The sequence below is a fragment of the Falco rusticolus genome, chromosome 11 (genome assembly GCF_015220075.1).
Source record: "Falco rusticolus isolate bFalRus1 chromosome 11, bFalRus1.pri, whole genome shotgun sequence".
Lineage (NCBI taxonomy): Eukaryota > Metazoa > Chordata > Aves > Falconiformes > Falconidae > Falco > Falco rusticolus.
In genome coordinates, this window is record NC_051197.1 from 7,229,589 (window position 1) to 7,247,220 (window position 17,632).

Below are 17,632 nucleotides of genomic sequence, written 5' to 3' on the forward strand. Positions count from 1 at the left end.
GAACCTAAGTTCTGCTGTTAAATTTACTTTGGGATTTTGGTCTTATGATGATGCTTATATGCTAAACAGGATAGAAAGAAAATTGACAGGTGGTATGGAGAGAAGGGAATTGTAATTATGAGAGTGTGCCAGATGCTCTTGAGATGTGAGTCCAGCTCTTCCATCAGTTATTGTCAGAAGCATTATTTATTGCTTAACACCATAGCTATAAGAGAAAAAGTTGATTTTATGATTTGATGAGGGGGAAGAAAAGATAACTAATGCTTTGGTGCAACTTTAAAGGTACTTTACATGAGCCAGGAATCTTTATTAAAAAAATAACATTCTGTTTCTCCATTGCATGGGTAGGGAGAATATTATTAGTCGGCTACCTCCCTCTTCCTGGATACACTCTGGGGCTCCCAAGCACTTCTGAAATTACCCCTTCCTGACTTCCTTCTTGTCTGCGTGCAAGAAGAAAATTGGCTTAAGCACTGCAGTTGAGATTCAGATTTTGTTGCTGATACTTTAGTAGTGGTTGGGGGTTGTTATTTTATTGCTACCCTGAGAGTGCATTTAAATAACAGTGGAATTTCCCCTTGGCTTTGCTAAAGTCAGAATGTAATAGGAGTCATACAAAGTCTCCTTAGAGATTTTGTGGGCAGAAGGGAAGTTGGAATCTTGATGAGGTAATTCAGTCGTGTTTTCTTAGTTGCAAAGAACAAGTAAAAATAAAATATCCAAGTAATTTGAGAGAGGTATAGTAATAATACAAAAAGACTTTGAAACTTTTTACCAATGGGACAGGCTGCCTGTATAAGAAGTAATTGTTAAAATTAACAGATTTATATTGTTGTATTATTTCTTACCAGCAGAACTGCAAGTTTTTTTATGATGACTTTGAATTAGAGTGGTAACTGTGTCCTTCTCTGTGTCGGCAGATATTTGATGGAAAACAGATACCACAAAGAATGGTGGATGGATGGAATGCTTTTTTCTTTGATGATATGGAAGAACTGGTAATATTCTTATTCCAGAAGAGTCATTAAAACTTAAAGCTTGTTCTTATGGGAAAGTAATACAGTGCTAGCAGTGCAACATACAGAACAGTAGTTAAACTTCCAAGTCCGTATTGTTATAACTTCCCAAATGAGTCATGTTTTGCTGAAATCAGTGTCTGCTTTTTCTTGGTACATTTAAAATAATTTCTAAATAACATAAATAACGAAAAATACTTTTACTCTTGATAACAGTCTAGGATTTGAGGGTAGTGTTAACTGTGGTGGTTTAATCTTACTTTAACCAAGTGAAAACTGTTCATGGTAGACAAACTCATAGTTAGAGAGGTAGTTCAGGAAGAGGAGGAATGCTTCAGTAACTGTAGCTGAAGAAATTGTGTCTTCTATGGCATGCAGAAGAAGCGTCTGCCTTCTCTTGGAAAGAACACTGAATCACTTGGAGAACTCTGGCTAGGGTTGCTGCGATTCTACACTGAAGAATTTGATTTCAAGGAGTATGTGATCAGCATTCGGCAGAAGAAGCTGTTAACTACATTTGAGAAACAGTGGACATCCAAATGTATTGCCATTGAAGGTACTTGTCTGCTTAATTTTTATTCTGTTAAGGAGGGAGTGATGAATGCTGTTGTTTGAGGATCTCTTCTTATTGCACAGTACCTTTATGTGAGGAAACTACCATCAATGTTTTAAAAAAGCATTGTTTGCAAGTCCTACAGCTTACAAAATGAGATTAGACTTGTAACTTTTAGTATACGTCAATAAATTGCTTTTAGTTTATTATGGTTAGTCTCATATTTTTAGAACACTCAGCATTGCTTTGCTCTCACCTGCTTTGTGAGTGCATTTAAAATGGAATTCTCTGTGTTGAAATATTTTTTTTTGTTGCAACACATTTTTTCCAGCTCTTGATTGGTTTTTCTCCCTTCTTTATACAGATCCTTTTGACTTGAATCATAATCTCGGTGCTGGAGTCTCTAGGAAAAGTAAGCTATTAATGTCTACTAATGATTAATGTTCAGTAATTCCTAGTGTTGTGCCTTTACTGTTTTTTTCTCCAATAACTTTTTCTTTCTTCAATAGTGACCAATTTCATAATGAAGGCATTTATCAATGGGAGAAAATTATTTGGTACCCCATTCTACCCAACTGTTGGAAGAGAAGCTGTAAGTTTTCATAGTTTTTACTGTGCTTTTCACTTTTCATCCACTGAACGGGTGCATCCAAAGCAAGTCTCATGTATGTGTATGTGTATATATATATAAAAAATACCATATATTTATCAATTTGGTATGCACAATATATGTAATTACAGATCGCCTGCATAAAATGGGCGATATAATCATGTCATTTGGGAAGGGACATAGACTGCTTCAGAAAGGATACAAGCAGTGACTCAGATACTAAAATAGATCATATTCAAAAAATTGCTGTCTGAAGAAGCCTTTGGGGAAGGAGAAGGTAGGTAGCAGGCTGGAGTCTGGATAGCTGTTCTGCAAACTTAGCCTCTGGCCCTAAGTCTAAAGGGGTCTTAAGCCCAAACTGATTCGCCTCTCTGAAAAAGCTGCCATTATCTAGGGGAGGAAAAGGACTAGGTATAATGAAGTAGTAAAATTTAGGGAAAAATAGGAGATGAAAGCTGTCCATTTTGCTTTCATTTCTCAGTCTTGTAAGTGAATGGTTTATGTAATATATCTGTCTGATGTGTTTTGATAGGAATACTTTTTTGACTCAAAAGTGCTGACTGATGGGGAATTGGCACCCAATGACAGATGTTGTCGTGTCTGTGGAAAAATTGGTCACTACATGAAAGACTGTCCAAAGAGGAGGAGGTAAGTGATATACAAAGCTAATGTAAAATCTCTGAGATGAAATCAAGAGAGATTTGATATTTGAAATTTTAATGGAAAAGAAGAATACACTAAATTGCAGACAAAAATCAAAGCCTCATATCTGATCCTCAACTTCCCATCCTGTTTTTGCTTAGGACTATTTATGATCATCTCTTTAAATCTTAGAATGTTTATGCAAGCACACACAGAGTAAAGTCAACGTATATAATATGTTAGCTTTATGATCTATCTGTAGTTACAGCTTACCTTAAAATTTAGATTACTAAATTATCTCTTTGTAGTGTAAACATTCATATTGGAGACTATATTGTCTGGCTTCACAATTTGTAATGTGTGAAAATATATTTGCCATAGTGATCATGTTTGGAAAACAGTGCTGAATTTGAGCTGTACTATAGATCTGATAACATACCTCTGCAAGGCAGGTAAAAGTTCATTTATTAAAATCTAGGAGTAGTTAAAATTACGTAGTTAAGGTGCATTTCTGTAACATCATACTAGTGTCAGTCACTTAGTGATCTTGCACTTGTACGTTAAGTGCACTTACAAGTTTTGCATCCAGTGCTCCTGCAGAAGGAGTCCCTAGTACATGCAGATCAGTGTCTCCAAAGAGAGTTCAGCAGGAATTGACAGAGAATGTGCACTCCTTGCTTTTTTACATCTTTGGATTTTTAATGACCCATTCAGTGTAGGTTGTCTAGCTCCTCCTAAAACCTGTTGAAGCCCTTAGAATGCAGATTAAAGTCTGGGCTTTTTCATTTACTTCTTATGGTCAGTTTGTGTGCACCTTAATTCTTCAAAAGATTCTTGGTTTCTTCCTGCTACAAAGTCCTTGTTTACAGCCGTTTGTTCAGTCAGCAGAGTTCAAGATACATGAAACGGGACTGGAACCCTAAGGTCACAGGTTGACGGTTTCTTTCAGCCACTCCTTTAACTACTGTGCACAAGCACTAGCACATTGAATTCCATCACCTCTTTCCCTACATACACCTCAGGAAAAGAAGTTGTGATCTGCTCTTCACACAAACTGCTACTACAGCCAGGGAGAATCTCTGTTAAATTGTATATGCAACTCACACAATAGTATTAATACTCAACAATCCTACAGATATCATGAGGAAAAAGACCTTTACTTCTTGTGATGGTTCCTGATCACTAGTTCTTCTCCTCCTTGTTGTACCTAGTGCTGAGTGTTTGGAAGAGCCCCAGTGTTCTCTTTCACATCTGGCCTAGGCTCAGGATGCTAATATAGAGAAATATGACATCTGCAGTCAGGGGGAGGTTATATCTACAAGATACAGCTAATGTATTTTGTGTATATTCTGACTCAGTGGGATTGTTGCATAGAACTACCTCCAAACTAACTGGCAGTTTCCTAACCCTACTTAACTGTAGGTATAGTTCTGTGCAATACAGTCAGATAGCTTCTGGATAATTCTGGGGAGCTTTTAAGTTCATTAACTAAGTTTATGCCAACAGGTTGTTAACTGGCCCAGATTCTGAAAGTGTTTTTCTGGGATTGCTCAGATATTTGTATTCTGGTACAGGTGTTGCTTATGTAACCATTTCCTTTGAACATACCAGTATAACAACTCTACAGAGTTTATATTTTATGTGGTTTTGTGATACTGCTAACAAAAACTATTATTCAGATTGAAGAAGAAGGAGAATGAGAAAGATGATGAAAAAGAAGTGAAAGAAGATGATAGAGAAACAAGAGAGAAAAGGTGTTTCATCTGTGGGGATGTGGGTCATGTTAGAAGAGATTGTCCCGAATTCAAACAAACCCGTCAGAGAAATAATAGCGTGCCAGGTAAGTTAGTTTATGTGGTGTTAATATAATGTGAGAGTTCTGAGATCCCTATACAGACCTGGTAATTACCTTAAAAAATTACTGCAACTGCTAATTTTAGTTATTGCAAATACAGCTTTTAGTCTAAATGTTGCTTTTCTTCAAGGGGAGTAATGCCTCCTGAAGTATGGTCTTTGCATGGGTGGTAAAAATGTACTCAGGAGTAAGTATAGTGTACTTCAGGGTATTGCATTATTTGTCTTCCACTCACAATGGTTGCATTTAGGAGTAATAATAATAGTAATAATTTAATGCATTTCCTTTTCCAAATGTTTCTCAAATGTTAGCTAACCCTCCATCATCTGTGAGAGGTACGTAAATGTAATTTCACCAAAAATCAGGGGTATTAAAGTAATAGTTCCAAAAGGATACAGATGCATTAGGAAGCTAGATCTAGCTTTCAAATTACTGTTAGTAAAACAAGTAGAGAAAGCAATCATAAATGAACTCAAGATGCTTGAGATGATCAAGACCTTGATGCTTTTCTGTATTCTCATAGCCCTTGCTCACTCTCCTGCCCCGTCTCCCACTTCCTTTGCCTAAAAGTTTCTGCTGTTGCTATTGCTATTTTAAATCCCAATGCTTACACATTCCATGCAATAGGGTGGAAACTTAAAGTAGCTGTCCCACCTGGTAGCAAAGTGAGTTTTGTAGCAAAGGGCTTTCCACTTAAAGGAGAGGAGAGGTTAAAGTGATTTACCTGCTCTGTGTCACATGAGATTTAAGGTATCTCTGACTCCCAGTTCTGTGTTCATTATGCTGTAATCCATAACCTTGTGTTATTTATTAACATTTTTGTTCCTTGATTAGGCACCCAGTTGGTCCGAAGCATGGTAAATTCACAGCTAGTGGCTGTGAGTCAGCAACAGGTGGAACGACCCTTGCGCACTAGACAGTCATCAGAATGTGTAAGTTCCAATTAGCTATAGTATTGAAGTAAGCAAGCTGTAGCAAACCAGCTAGGGTTCTGAGCTGGGCCATGTTAGGAACAGGTTTGTGCAGTTTTTTCTCAACTGATTCTGGACTTTATAATGACCAACATTGCACTCTGCCAGTTAATTAAACTTCTATTTATAATGTAGTGTCTCTTGGAGAGCGTTTATGGTCTTTCAGTATGGAAACTACATAGCCAAATTTCATATGAGCTAGTGAAGGTGGCTTTTCAGGATTGCAAGCTATCTTTGAAATTTAAGTTAGGATGCCTTTTGAAGTCTTGAACTTAGTTCTTCTGCCAATGTTCTGGAGTTAGTAAGGGAAGTATGGCATAGCTCGTTGTTAACATGGTAGAGACTTAGCTTTGTGACTGTCATCATTCTCTGTGGTTTAAGAGAACTGTCTTTAAGGGGCTGTCATATACAGGCAAGGAGCACGAATGAATCATATTCCAATTCAGATGTGATACACAGGGCAAAAGTTTGCCAGGGCACACTAGAAGCACAAACAGAACAATGGGGAAATTTATGGTAGTTTTCTCTTAGTATTTCTTCAGGTGTCTCCTAGGAAAAATACGTTTAACTTGCTTCTAAGTGGAGATTGGAAGCAGAGAGTATTTGAGCAAATAACAGCTCTTGGCATTTAATGTATTTGGAGTACAAAATACAGCAGAAACTCAGGAATTTTAAGCTATTAGTCTGAGAAATGTGTGCCTGCTAATGAAGCTGGCAAGTAAACAGGGCTGCTGGTCACTAATGCTCTTTGTTCATTTCAATTGACTACTTTAGGTACAGAGTATTTCCTATCTGATCAGAGAGCATTTATTGGAATGTTTGCTCCAGTAACAGAGACTTTGTAACATCATTTTTACTATAAAAATACGCTGTTAAGGAGGGACTGATACAGCCCTAATCTAAGTAAAGGGCTGAACTGCCACCATGCTATCACATGACACAAAAGAATCCTTTTAGGAGCCTTGTATTTCTGCTTGGGAAATTGAAGCTGGACATGTGGGTGCACACACAGTCAGGCACACCGTGCGCATGTGACTTACTACATGTGCACATTCTTCTGTCATCTGGATGTCATGGACTCTGTGTGCGTGTTGCATGGTTGTCGTTTGGCCAGGATTTCTTGGCCGATATGTGCTGTCCATGAGTTGTTTGAAGAGAAGGGAAAGGGGGAATATTAGTAGTGCAAGAGAGAGAGAAAAGGGGAAACCAGGGGTGTGGAAGCAGACCAAGAGGCTGGAGCTTAACATTTCTCCTCTCCTGCTGCTGTCATGTCCAGTGCGTGCTTGTGGTGGTTTAATGTTTGCGGGAAGGCTGTAGCTAGTGCATGTGCTCCATTTTTGTAACATTTAAACTGTTAAACTAGTCATTGTCTTTCAAATCCCAGGTTTTACTTTCTCTTCCTGGTTTGATAGAAAGGCACAGGAGGCACTCACACAGGAACAGTTGGAATAGCAGCAGGGAGAAATCCCAGCTTCTGAGCTTCAGCTTTTGCCCAGGCAAAGGCACACAGCATGCTGCTATAAGAAATGCTCTGAAATGCTGGCATGTGGGAGTCTTGCAGACCTCTGGTTACTGAAGAAAAGTGACTGCCAATGTAAACAGACAGGCGAGCAGTCATGGATAGTGACAAGCTGCAGAGACCTTTAACTTCAGTTGTTTGACAGCAGCTGAGGTACCTGGAGCTTAGCGATCTGCTATAGTCTATGGAGGGAGACACGCAGCTCCAAGGGGGAGATTGAGGTAATTATCTCTGGGTTAGGTAGCTGCCTGTCATTCAGATTTCCCTTTGGAGGCACCTATCTTATGCCATCACCTTCTTGTCTCAGTGCTTAAAACCAGATTAGGTTAATGCAGACGTTGGTAATACATTTTGGCAGATGAACTGGGAAACTTTTCCCAGCCACCCACCCCAGTTCTGGAAGTGCTTCTCTGCTTAGTTGCAATATCGAACAGATGAAATAGGTTTATGCCTTTTGCTGTTGCTGGTATAAGGGAAAGCTTTGTAAGAGCTCTGCAAAGGCTGTAATAACTGCTGTTTCTGTGCCTTTAGCCATGGCCTAACGTCAGGATATGGAGGTTGAAACTGGGTTTTTGGACCATCAATTTCTTGTTTAACAGATTAAACAAAAATGAAAGAAATATGTGGAGCTTACTTTGGAATTACTTGAAAAAGTGTCTGTAGTAATAAAACCCACTCAATTTAGATGTAAGATGATTAGTTAATGAGACTCTGTGCTGTAAATAAGTAGGATGGGGAAGACACCTATTAAAAATCAGAATCAGACATGTGAGGAGTCTAATGAAGAGCCTGGGGCTAATGTTTGCTCAGAATGATGTTTCTGATGGTGGGATGTGCCACATGAGCAGACCAGATTATCTGATGGGTGAAAATCAGTCAGTCGAACTGCACTAAATTTAAACCAGCAGGAATGTGGGCACAGTATTTGGGGTGTTGCTGGGGAGAGCTTTGCCTTTTCTGTGAATAGTCTAATACAGTGGGTACTTATTAAAGGAAATCACCATTAAATAGCTAGTGAACTAATCAGAAATACATACTTTTTTTTCCCCTCCAGTCTGACTCGCATCAGTCATCTTACTCTCCACAACCTCAGCAATTTACACAGAATTCCTCTCAGCCAGCCTCCATTAACCAGACTCAGCCACAACCAATATCCCAGTCTAAGCACGTTCCGCAACCACAGCAGGGTGCACAGCCACCCCATCAGGTCCAGCTGCCTTTGTTTAACTTTCCCCAATCTCCCCCAGGTCAGTATTCCACCTTGCATAACCTGGGACTACTTCAGATGCACCATCACCACCAAATTCAGCTTCCCAACACTTCTTGGCCTATTCATGGGCCCGTTATTCACTCTGCACCGGGTAACCCTCCTCATTCTACAAATGTTCCATTTTCTATGAGATCTGGCAGCAGCAGCACCACAAATAACCAGAGCAGTGTAAGCTTGAATGATCCCAGTATCATCTTTGCACAGCCTGCTGCCAGGCCCATGGGAATCCCCAGCACTTCTCATGAGGGACACTGGCACAATCCTGTGACTCCAAACTCACTGGTGAACAATGGCACTGTGGGGAATTCAGGTAACTCTTCTCTGTTGTATCAAACCTCTCGCACTTTGTGTACAAGTGTTAAGTGTTACAGGAACAGCTAACTCTTTCAACTTGTTTTATATTAAAAATACGATGCTTAAGAAACTAAGTTGTTATTTTCACTGTCTTAACATTTTCATAGGAAAATAATCAGGCAAGTTTGATCGTTGTAACTTTTAGGCATTGGTCCTATCTGCCATTAACAGCTGTGCAACATGTGAGAAATCATGCATTCAACTGAGAGATGTTCTGATAATTGCTGGGTCTAAAGCACATTTCTGTGAATATGCTTACAGATACGGTTCCCATTTATGTTGTTACGTAGTTTATTAGATGAATGCTGAGACTAAAACTATGAACTTAAAAACTGGCAGAATTACAGTTGTGCAAGTTGAATATTGCCTCCTTGCATTTAGTGCAATATAACATGATCTTATGCATTCTTTTTTCTTATAGTTTATCCTGCCACATTTAACTTCCATAATCTCGGTATCATTTCCTGAAAATAATTCATACAGATTTTTCCTGTGATGAGTGGGCAACAGTCTTTTGCCTTGTACAAAAGCCAAGTACATTTGTATGTCTGAAGCTGAGAAAAGCAGTATATAGCAATTAAAGCCCATACAGTTTCTGTGTAACAAACTGTGGCAGCACCTAAATTTTAACTGATCTTTAGAACATGATAATGGTCTTAAGATTTATGTAACTCTTCCTATGTTAAAAAAAAAACAAAATCCATCATACAATATACTGATGAAGTTGTTGATCACTAGATGGAAATTTTGAATCTCCTGCACAGCGTTTCTCTGCACTACTAAGGCAGTTGATGGCAACGGTAGATTTTCAGCTGAGTCAGCAGTGTTGGATGAAGTATAATTCACCAATAAGTTTCAGATGTTTGTTGAGATGCTGGAGATGCGTGCTTTTCCTTTCAGAGCTTTGTGGGTAATATATTCTAGAAGATACAGAAACTGCTATCAGTGTGTTTTCTGTGCCTTCAGCGTGCTTTGTCCCTGCCTCTCCATTTCTGATCTTAATTCTCTGTCCAGGCGCAAGTGTCCCCTCCTCCATGTCCACCCCAGCTCTGACTTTTTCTCAAGCAGCTCCTTCCAATCCAAGTCTTCTTACCCAGGTAGCTGCCTTCTTTCACCTGAGCTCCCCAAATCCTAGTTTCTCCTCCATTCTCCCTTAAGGAGTCCTGTTTCTCATCATGTAGTCAGTCAGTCCCTGTCTGCAGTCTTTCTCCTCTTGCTCTGTCTCATTTTGCTTGCTTCCACTCTGATTGTGCCTCCATAGAAGGTTTCCCAGTTTTCTTGCACTGTCAGTCGCAGTATTTTTTTTTCTTTCCATTCCTCAACTTCTGTTTCCAATCTCATCACAGTCCTTTTCCTAGTTCCCAGTCCTAGTATTTTTCCTCTTTGTATTTTAATAGTCATTTGAAAGTTTCATTTCTGGCTTAGATGCCTTTAAAGTGGGGTTACTGGGTGGGTGCACAGCAGCTGTCCTGAAGCCTGCTTTCTTACTTGCTTAGGACAGTTTGAGAACAACAAGCTTGTGGAAACGGGCTCACATAGCCTTGACTTGGAAGGAGCGACTTTCTTCTCAGCAGTTGATCAGAAATGGGATCGTTAGAAGTTTTAGACTTTTTTCATGCATACTGTAGAGCCATGCCGCATGTTTTATTCTAGAAAAATTACGGTTCTTTTTAAATGTCTAGCTGTTATTTAATGAAAGTCTCTCTGCAGGGTTTTTTTTTTAATGATGAGCCTGAAGGGGAACTGATATACTGAGGATAGTTATTTATTTTTAAATGTACGTTGATCAAGTTTTTAAACTAGCAGGCATTTCTGTGTCTTATAAAATTGGGAGCTACAAACAAAAAGAGGATTAGTAATACAGCATTTGGCATCAACTGTTGTGTCTCCTGCCTCCTTGGATGCTTGATTTCTCATCCTTAATGCTGCAGTAGTCCTGGATTTGTAAATGGAATAGTTTACAATTTGTGTATTTGAGTTCAAAAGTTTTTATTTTCCTCTCTAAAAATCAATTTTAATTTGGTCCAGTGATCTAGATAGCAAGTTTCTTAAGCATACAATTATTAGTGGAATTCCGGTGTACATCTGAGAGTTATTTCGTGCAGTAGGATAATTGCTTTGATGTCACAGCTGTGTCAGTGATAGTGAATATCTGTGTGGGATCGGAGATTAGTAACATTGTTCAGACCTTGTATTTTTCATCATGAGAATGACATAGGAATAGTGAAATTGTAGGTCTTGATTTTAATAACTGATTCATCCTCTGTCTTCCACCCCAAAAAAATCTATTATAGTGAATAATGAAGAATGTAGGTGGTATTTTTTATGTATGTTAAAAAGAAAAAAAAAAAAAAAAAGTAGCACATCAGACTTAATTGCATTACGTCCCCTGCAAACTGTTATTTAAGATGTAAATTGTATTTGTGACTTACTGTTTAATTATTTCAACTTGCAATGTGCTTTTCCCTTTCAATTGAAAAATAGATCAGGGTTTCCAAGGACAGTTTGGTAAAATGAACCCTTCTTCTGTCCCTTGGGACCATGGGACCCCTACCCATTTTCCTCTCCTCCGAGGAGCGTGGCCTTACAATATGCCTCAGAACTACATGCAGCAGGGAAATGCCAGCTATCCACCGAACAAACCTTTCTACCCTCAAGGTACTAGAACTAGTATATGAATCAACAGCTCATGCAACATGTCTCTTTACTGTCTCAAAGGCTTTAAAAGCCAAGGAATCATGTTTCACTTGCTAGGCTCCCTGGAACCATAATGAATCCAAGAGTCAAATCAACGCTTCGGCTTCCTGTATGGATGGATTAAAATCTTTGGGGGCGGGAAGGGGTTAAATAAAATTCTGAAATCTGAGCCAATTTGCAGTCTGTTGCACTTCTAGCCTCTCTCCTTCACTGCTGCTCTCTCACTGTAAAGCCACCTCTGCTTCAATAGAGGTTAAGATGATTTGCCCATGAGCATGTTAAGAATATAAAGACATTTTTGTCCCAATTAATTTTATTTAGCTTTTGTACCTTGCCTTGTGGGATGACTTAGATAAAATCTTGGAAGACCATAGAGTAATTCAGGTTGGAGGGGTCCTCCGGAGGTGACCTAGCCCAGCCCGTCCACAGCCAAAGCAGCACCAGCTTCCAAAGTTAGATCAGGTTCAGTTATTCAGGGTACTTTGAACGACTGACACTTATCACAGCCCTTTCTGATGCTAGTGAACGGTAAAGGTGTTTCAGCAGGACTGGAAAAGGCGGGTAGGAAGAAGGCCTTTGGCTCCACTAAGAGAGAAGCTATGCCCAAATTTTACTTGGAGGCTTTGCAATTACCACGTTGCTGGGTCACGCAGTATAAAATGAGATACTGGCCAAATCCTTTTTTTTCCCCACATCTAATCTGTTGGCTGGAGCAAGGTTTCCAAGTGAGACCCATCTTTTAAAATCCTGAAACTATTTTTGTTGAATAACTAAAGTAATGCAACAAAACGACATACTGATGATTCTGAGGGAATTTGGGAGATAGGATTAAAGTAATGCTGTATTGTACCATTAAATGGGTTAGTCATAGAGATAGCATTTGTCAGTCTAGTAAATGGCTTTATTTCTAAGTAAGATTAAGACGTTGAATATAGCCAAGCACTGTTAAATATATTTAATTTGCTGAAGTAATTGTAATCCATTTTCTTTTAGCTGGTCCACTGATGCAGAGTAACCAGCGGTTCTCGCTTCTGTCTCAAGGACACCCACACTTGAATCTGAATTACATTCAACAGAAAAAGTGAAATTTCATGGGATGGGGGGTGGGTGGGGGGAGGGGAGGAAAAAAATTCAGGTTCTGATTTAAAATCTTAATGCAACATGTTTAGATACAAGATTATTTAAGACTGTTTTTAAACTGTATCATTTGTACATAGATATAACTATAGTTTTTACTGGTATCACAGAACTGAGTGATACAAATTTCATCTATTTTATTACCCTATTTTTAAGGGGAATTGTGTTTTGTTTTATCTTGATAAACTGTAAAGAGAGAGAATTTTTAAAATTAAGTTCTTTATTTTCTATTAGCTGTATTCATACTTTGGTTGCTTCAGACTTTATATTGTTCTAAAAAAAATAAAATTAGAAGGGGATTTCATGTGTTTAAAATTTGTCACTTCTATTCTTTACAGAACTATGTAGTGCCAAAAAAAAAACTTTTTAAAAGAAAAATAAAACTGCAAAAAAAAGGATGTAAGACTTTTTCCTCTTCCCTATTTGTATGTGTGCTTACATTTGACTGTTATTAGGAAACCAGAATAATAGAAATTGTTTTAGTTTAGCTGTCTTAAAGAAGAGCCAAAAGATTAGCAGCTTTAACAGGTCATACACACTCAGTAGACCTGGTCTGCCCCATGCTGGCGTCATGCATGTGCTGTTGACAGCCAATGTATCTTTCTTGTAAAATACTTGATTTGAGGGAAGAGTGCACCTGCTTTTCTGTTCATGAACTTCGCAAAATAATATGAAAATACTCTATAAAAAATACGAAAGAAACAGCAAGGAGCTTTTAAAGATCAACCCCCCCTTTTTTTTTTATTGCGTTTCACTAGTTTTTACAGGCCTTGAGAAAAAATTTAAAAACAATCCTCAAATTCTGTCATGAGGATGAGTAACTACTATCCTTACCTTTCTTTTTAATTAAAAAACCACAATAAATCAAACAACAATTGTACAGGAGAAGGATTAAAGAAATGGGCTGCTAAAGCAGCCAGTACATATCCATCTGTCCCATAAAGCAAACAGGACAGTGTTAGACTGCAGTTCAAGGTCCTTAAACTGTGTGGTCGATTTAGTTTGTTATTCATTCCCTCGCCGACTCTTCTTGTGACTTTTCTTAGATCTGAAACAGAAAGTAAGAGGAGCCGTACAACACTACTAGGAATTGTTTTGAAAGACCAAGGTGATTCACAGAAGTACCGTGGTGTTTTCTATGGTCAACTGCAGACAGCATAAGTTGATTACAACACTGAGGGAGGTACTGTACGAAATACTTCATATTCAACATTGTAAGACCTTTGATCCCCAAGATTAAATGGCAAGTAAGAGCTCCCACAGCAGTACTGATACTCTTAAGAAATACTCTTAAGAAATTTACCTTTCAGGTGATTTGGAATGACTTCTATGTCTGTGACTACGATGATGCCCTATGAGATAAAAACCATAAGTTACTTCCATAGACCCTGGAATTCTTTTTTGTTTTGCTAATGCAATCTGCTTCTAGTAACCAAGTGTCCTAGATAATAATGCCAGAACAACGCTAGTTTTAATTAGGCACTCTAATTAACCTCCTGGCAAATACCTCAAAAACATACTAAAGACAATTTTGCATGTATTAAAGGAGTTCTCCAGCTGTGCTTAGTATCGCTATCAGTTTTATGAGCCAGATTAAGCACCTACGCTGCCTTCTTGATACTGTGACACAGATTTTTGTTGGCGTGGATGTTCTGCTGATAAAAACTTGCCAGAGTTAATCTGTAAGTTACAAAAATACCTGGAGATTTAGATCTTGATCTGTGGCGCCTCTCCCTGGATCTGCTCCTGTGTCGTCTTGGGCTTTTGCTGCGATGCCTCTCCCGGCGTGGAGATGGACTGAGAGGAAGGAAGCTTTTAAGACAGCCATACTAAAGATACACGCGTTCTAAGATTAAATGATAGAATAAAAGACTACCTTCTTCTCTTTGGAGAGCGGCTTCGCCTGTAATTGGAGGAGAAAAGAAAAAGTCGTAAAAATCACAAGCAGAACCAGCTGTTTAATTTCCCATATTCTCCAGCACCAGCACCAGGGCTTCTCTCACACTCCCCCATGCCTTCAGTTAGCATGCGCTTGGCCTGCTGCACAAGAGGCAGTACATGCTTCTGGACTGGCTACTAGAGTGAGCAAATAAGGTTAGTGAGGAGTGTTTCCTGACTAATTATCAGTAAAAACTAGTTCAAGCACTACTGAAGGACTAGAGAAACAGGCAGATGGGTTGACTGTGGCTGTGCATCACAACTCCTTACTTCAGAAAGCAGCTAAAGGAATTGGAAGACGTAAAAGATTCTGGCTAAATCGTCATCTTCACTTCTACACTCGCTGCAGCCATCTGCAGTATGACAGGTAAAAACACTGCTCAAGGAGAGCTATGTCACCTTCTTGGAGACCTGCTTCGGCTCCGCCTGTATCGCACAACTGGAGATCTGCGAGGTTTATCGAGGTCTCTGTAGCCTCTTCTGCGGTGGTCAGGAGATGGTGCTCGTTCCAGCTGGAAACAAGGGTGGAGGGAGAAGGTTCTGTAAGTCAGGTTTCATCAAGGTTTTTATCTATCAGAACAGATTTCTGAACAATTAATATAAATGACAAGAGTCATGCAGTCAAGGTTCCCCATCCTCAAGTATTTCATACTCAGAAGTCAGCGGTACTGCCAAAGCTTGCCAACTGGAGATTACTATGGCCACCTCTCCATACTGTTGATTCTTAGGAAGTACAGCAGAATTTACTCTGATGGTTAACTTAACATTCATCATCACCTTCAGTTCTCTCCGTTACATATGTATGTAAAACCATTTATCTGAAATACGCTTAACACTGAACAGGTCCAGATTTGTGAATTTCAGGAGGCAGAAAAACCTAACAAACACAAACCACTACAGAACTGCTTCAGAATCTAGCAAGTTCTCACAAGCAGCTTATATGAAAATATGTTAAGCGGAGACGTGTAAGAGTTGCAAGCAGCCTCCTGGTGGCTCCCCTCAAGTATTTCTCAAAGGCCATAAAGCATTCTGTGGTGGTGGTTCAGCACCAGCTTTAACTAATCCCTTTCCAAAACAGTTCACCAACCTTTTCATCTTCCTCTTCCTCTTCCTCACTAGATTCTACATCATCCATGTCTTCTTCCAAAGCACTAACACGAGGCTCGAGTTGCTCAGCTTCTTCCAAAACATATCGTTTCTAGGAGAAATTAAGACTCTATCTGATGCAACCCAAGTAAGAACACCTACAGAGGCATCTTGTGTGCCCGAAGGGCCTGTCTCATAGCTTTATGCAACAAGCCAGTAGCTGATAAAACTACTGCAGCAGATGCAGTTAAGAATTCCATAACCATCTGCTTTCTCAAACCTGTAATCGAGGCAGAATGATATCGCATACACGTTCCTCATGTAGTAGTTCATCAATAAATTCATCCACGTGCATCAGTTCAAATTCTGGGGAGGGGAAATACCATTTGAAAGACAAAGAAGATTAAAGATAAAACACCACAGACAATTTACATCAAGTGGACTGTAGAAACAACAGTTCCAAAATAATTCTCAAAGATGAGGAAAATCATTAGGCCTGTCTTGCAAAAAGGAAATTATTGCACAGCTAGGATTAGCAGATTCACAGCGCTTAAACCAGCACTCAAGTGGTGTTTCTTTGGTATTTATGGAACTGCATTTCAGTGCCCAACACAAAACACAAGCACCTGGGGTAAGTAAAATCAGCAAGGCAGTTCGCATTTGTACCACTTGGCAAGACCAGCAACAGACTATCCAAAAGATGAATAAGTAAAAGCAAGGTTTCAAGAAGATGGTTATGCCACAATTTTTTAAGCTTTATTGCTAAATAGAGTACTTATGTTTATCTAGCGGGATGGTTTTTTTTTTTTTAATAAAAGCTCACCTATGTGGTAATAAGAAACCACAACAAGAAAAAGTAAGAGTGCTTACCCCCATTTCTGTTTTGACTTTTTATTTTTCGATAGTCATTGTACAGTGGTTCAAGATACTTGTAGCAGTCAATGGCAGTGCCCGTCAATCTCATGTACAATGCACCAAGCATTCGGACGTACCTGAAAATAAACCTTGTCATGTATCTGAGGTTTTTGTGTACTTAGCAACTGAGATAAAAGAAGAGCTTTTCCCATAAGTTTCTGAGGAAAATCAGTGCATTGAAACAAATAAAATACCCAACTGTTTAGCTTTTCTCCTTCATGTACTCTATGTGTATATGTATATATACACACACGTAAAAAAATAATAATTATATAGTCAAGTATACATACATAATCTACAGACAGGGTGCATTACCACTCACAAACATGAAAGAAAGACTGAAAGAAAATTAGATTAATATTGCTCCCTTAATGCACCTCGTTCTAAATACTTCAGGCTAAGGTATATTGTTGCAGACAGCGCATGCCACAAAGGCAAGCCACTGCAGCCCAAGTGCCAAGGGGAGTAGGCTTGAAAGGGAAAGATATGCTTTTTAGCAAGAAGAGTTTATCAGAGCCTACTGGAAGCTAAAACCTGCACTGAAGTCTCCCTGGCTGTTCTGGACAGTTTCGTTAAATACGACAACCAAACAAAGGAAAAATCAAGCTACTAACTTACTTGAAGTCCTCGTTTTTTATGAACTCCACGATGATGTCCTTTTCGGGCTGAATCTGCAGCATCTTCAGCGTCAAGCACAGGAAGGGCGTGGGCTTGATGTTCCCGCCATAGACGCCCCCCACGTACTTCAGCTCCATGGCCTTGTCCACCACCAGCTCGGCTGGGAGAGGGACGGGCCGTCAGCGCGGCTCCCCGCCGGGCCGGGGCCCGGGCCCGCTCCCGCCCCAGCCCGCCCCGCCATACCCGTCAGGCCGAAGCACTCCTCCTTCCAGTACTTGGACTCGTAGATGCGGGTGCGGATGATCTTCTCCACCAGGTACTGCGGGTTGGTGCCGTGGATGCTGTGCGCGTCCTTCACCGTCCGGTTCGCCATGGCCGCCGCTACACAGCTCCGCGGCAGGCCGCCCCGCGCCCCGTCTGTGAGGCGCCGCTTCCGCTTCCGGGCCGCGCG

General features: G+C 39.7%; 2 protein-coding genes across 4 annotated transcripts in view; one reads left to right on the forward strand and one right to left on the reverse strand.

Annotated features, from left to right (window-relative positions):
* TUT4 (terminal uridylyl transferase 4) overlaps positions 1–13,041 on the forward strand; it is a 49,881-nt gene extending 36,840 nt beyond the window's left edge. For 2 of the 3 annotated variants that reach the window (XM_037404828.1, XM_037404829.1), the window contains exons 21-30: positions 921–998; positions 1,395–1,572; positions 1,934–1,981; positions 2,079–2,161; positions 2,712–2,827; positions 4,501–4,661; positions 5,511–5,608; positions 8,221–8,746; positions 11,275–11,448; positions 12,481–13,041. In XM_037404828.1, coding sequence (XP_037260725.1) covers positions 921–998; positions 1,395–1,572; positions 1,934–1,981; positions 2,079–2,161; positions 2,712–2,827; positions 4,501–4,661; positions 5,511–5,608; positions 8,221–8,746; positions 11,275–11,448; positions 12,481–12,572 — 1,554 coding nt within the window. In that variant the 3' untranslated portion in view covers positions 12,573–13,041. The remainder of the gene's footprint in view (positions 1–920; positions 999–1,394; positions 1,573–1,933; positions 1,982–2,078; positions 2,162–2,711; positions 2,828–4,500; positions 4,662–5,510; positions 5,609–8,220; positions 8,747–11,274; positions 11,449–12,480) is intronic. The other variant, XM_037404830.1, reaches the window with a different exon arrangement.
* Positions 13,042–13,334: 293 nt separating this feature from the next.
* PRPF38A (pre-mRNA processing factor 38A) lies at positions 13,335–17,614 on the reverse strand. The gene is made up of 10 exons (XM_037404833.1): positions 17,425–17,614; positions 17,182–17,341; positions 16,519–16,640; positions 15,929–16,014; positions 15,650–15,760; positions 14,962–15,074; positions 14,501–14,527; positions 14,324–14,421; positions 13,928–13,976; positions 13,335–13,672 (listed from the first exon to the last, which is right to left on the reverse strand). Exons 1-10 carry the CDS (start codon positions 17,552–17,554, stop codon positions 13,630–13,632), a joined length of 939 nt encoding a protein of 312 aa, XP_037260730.1. The 5' UTR covers positions 17,555–17,614; the 3' UTR covers positions 13,335–13,629.
* Between the last annotated feature and the right edge of the window lie 18 nt (positions 17,615–17,632).

Excerpts from the sequence above, each read along its gene's own strand:
- PRPF38A (XM_037404833.1), bottom strand. The coding sequence starts at position 17,554 with ATGGCGAACCGGACGGTGAAGGACGCGCACAGCATCCACGGCACCAAC. Across the intron at positions 14,528-14,961 it reads CGAAGCAGGTCTCCAAGAAG|GCGAAGCCGCTCTCCAAAGA; the intron begins GTGACATAGCTC and ends CTCCAATTACAG. Across the intron at positions 13,977-14,323 it reads ATCAAGATCTAAATCTCCAG|GGCATCATCGTAGTCACAGA; the intron begins GTATTTTTGTAA and ends TTTATCTCATAG.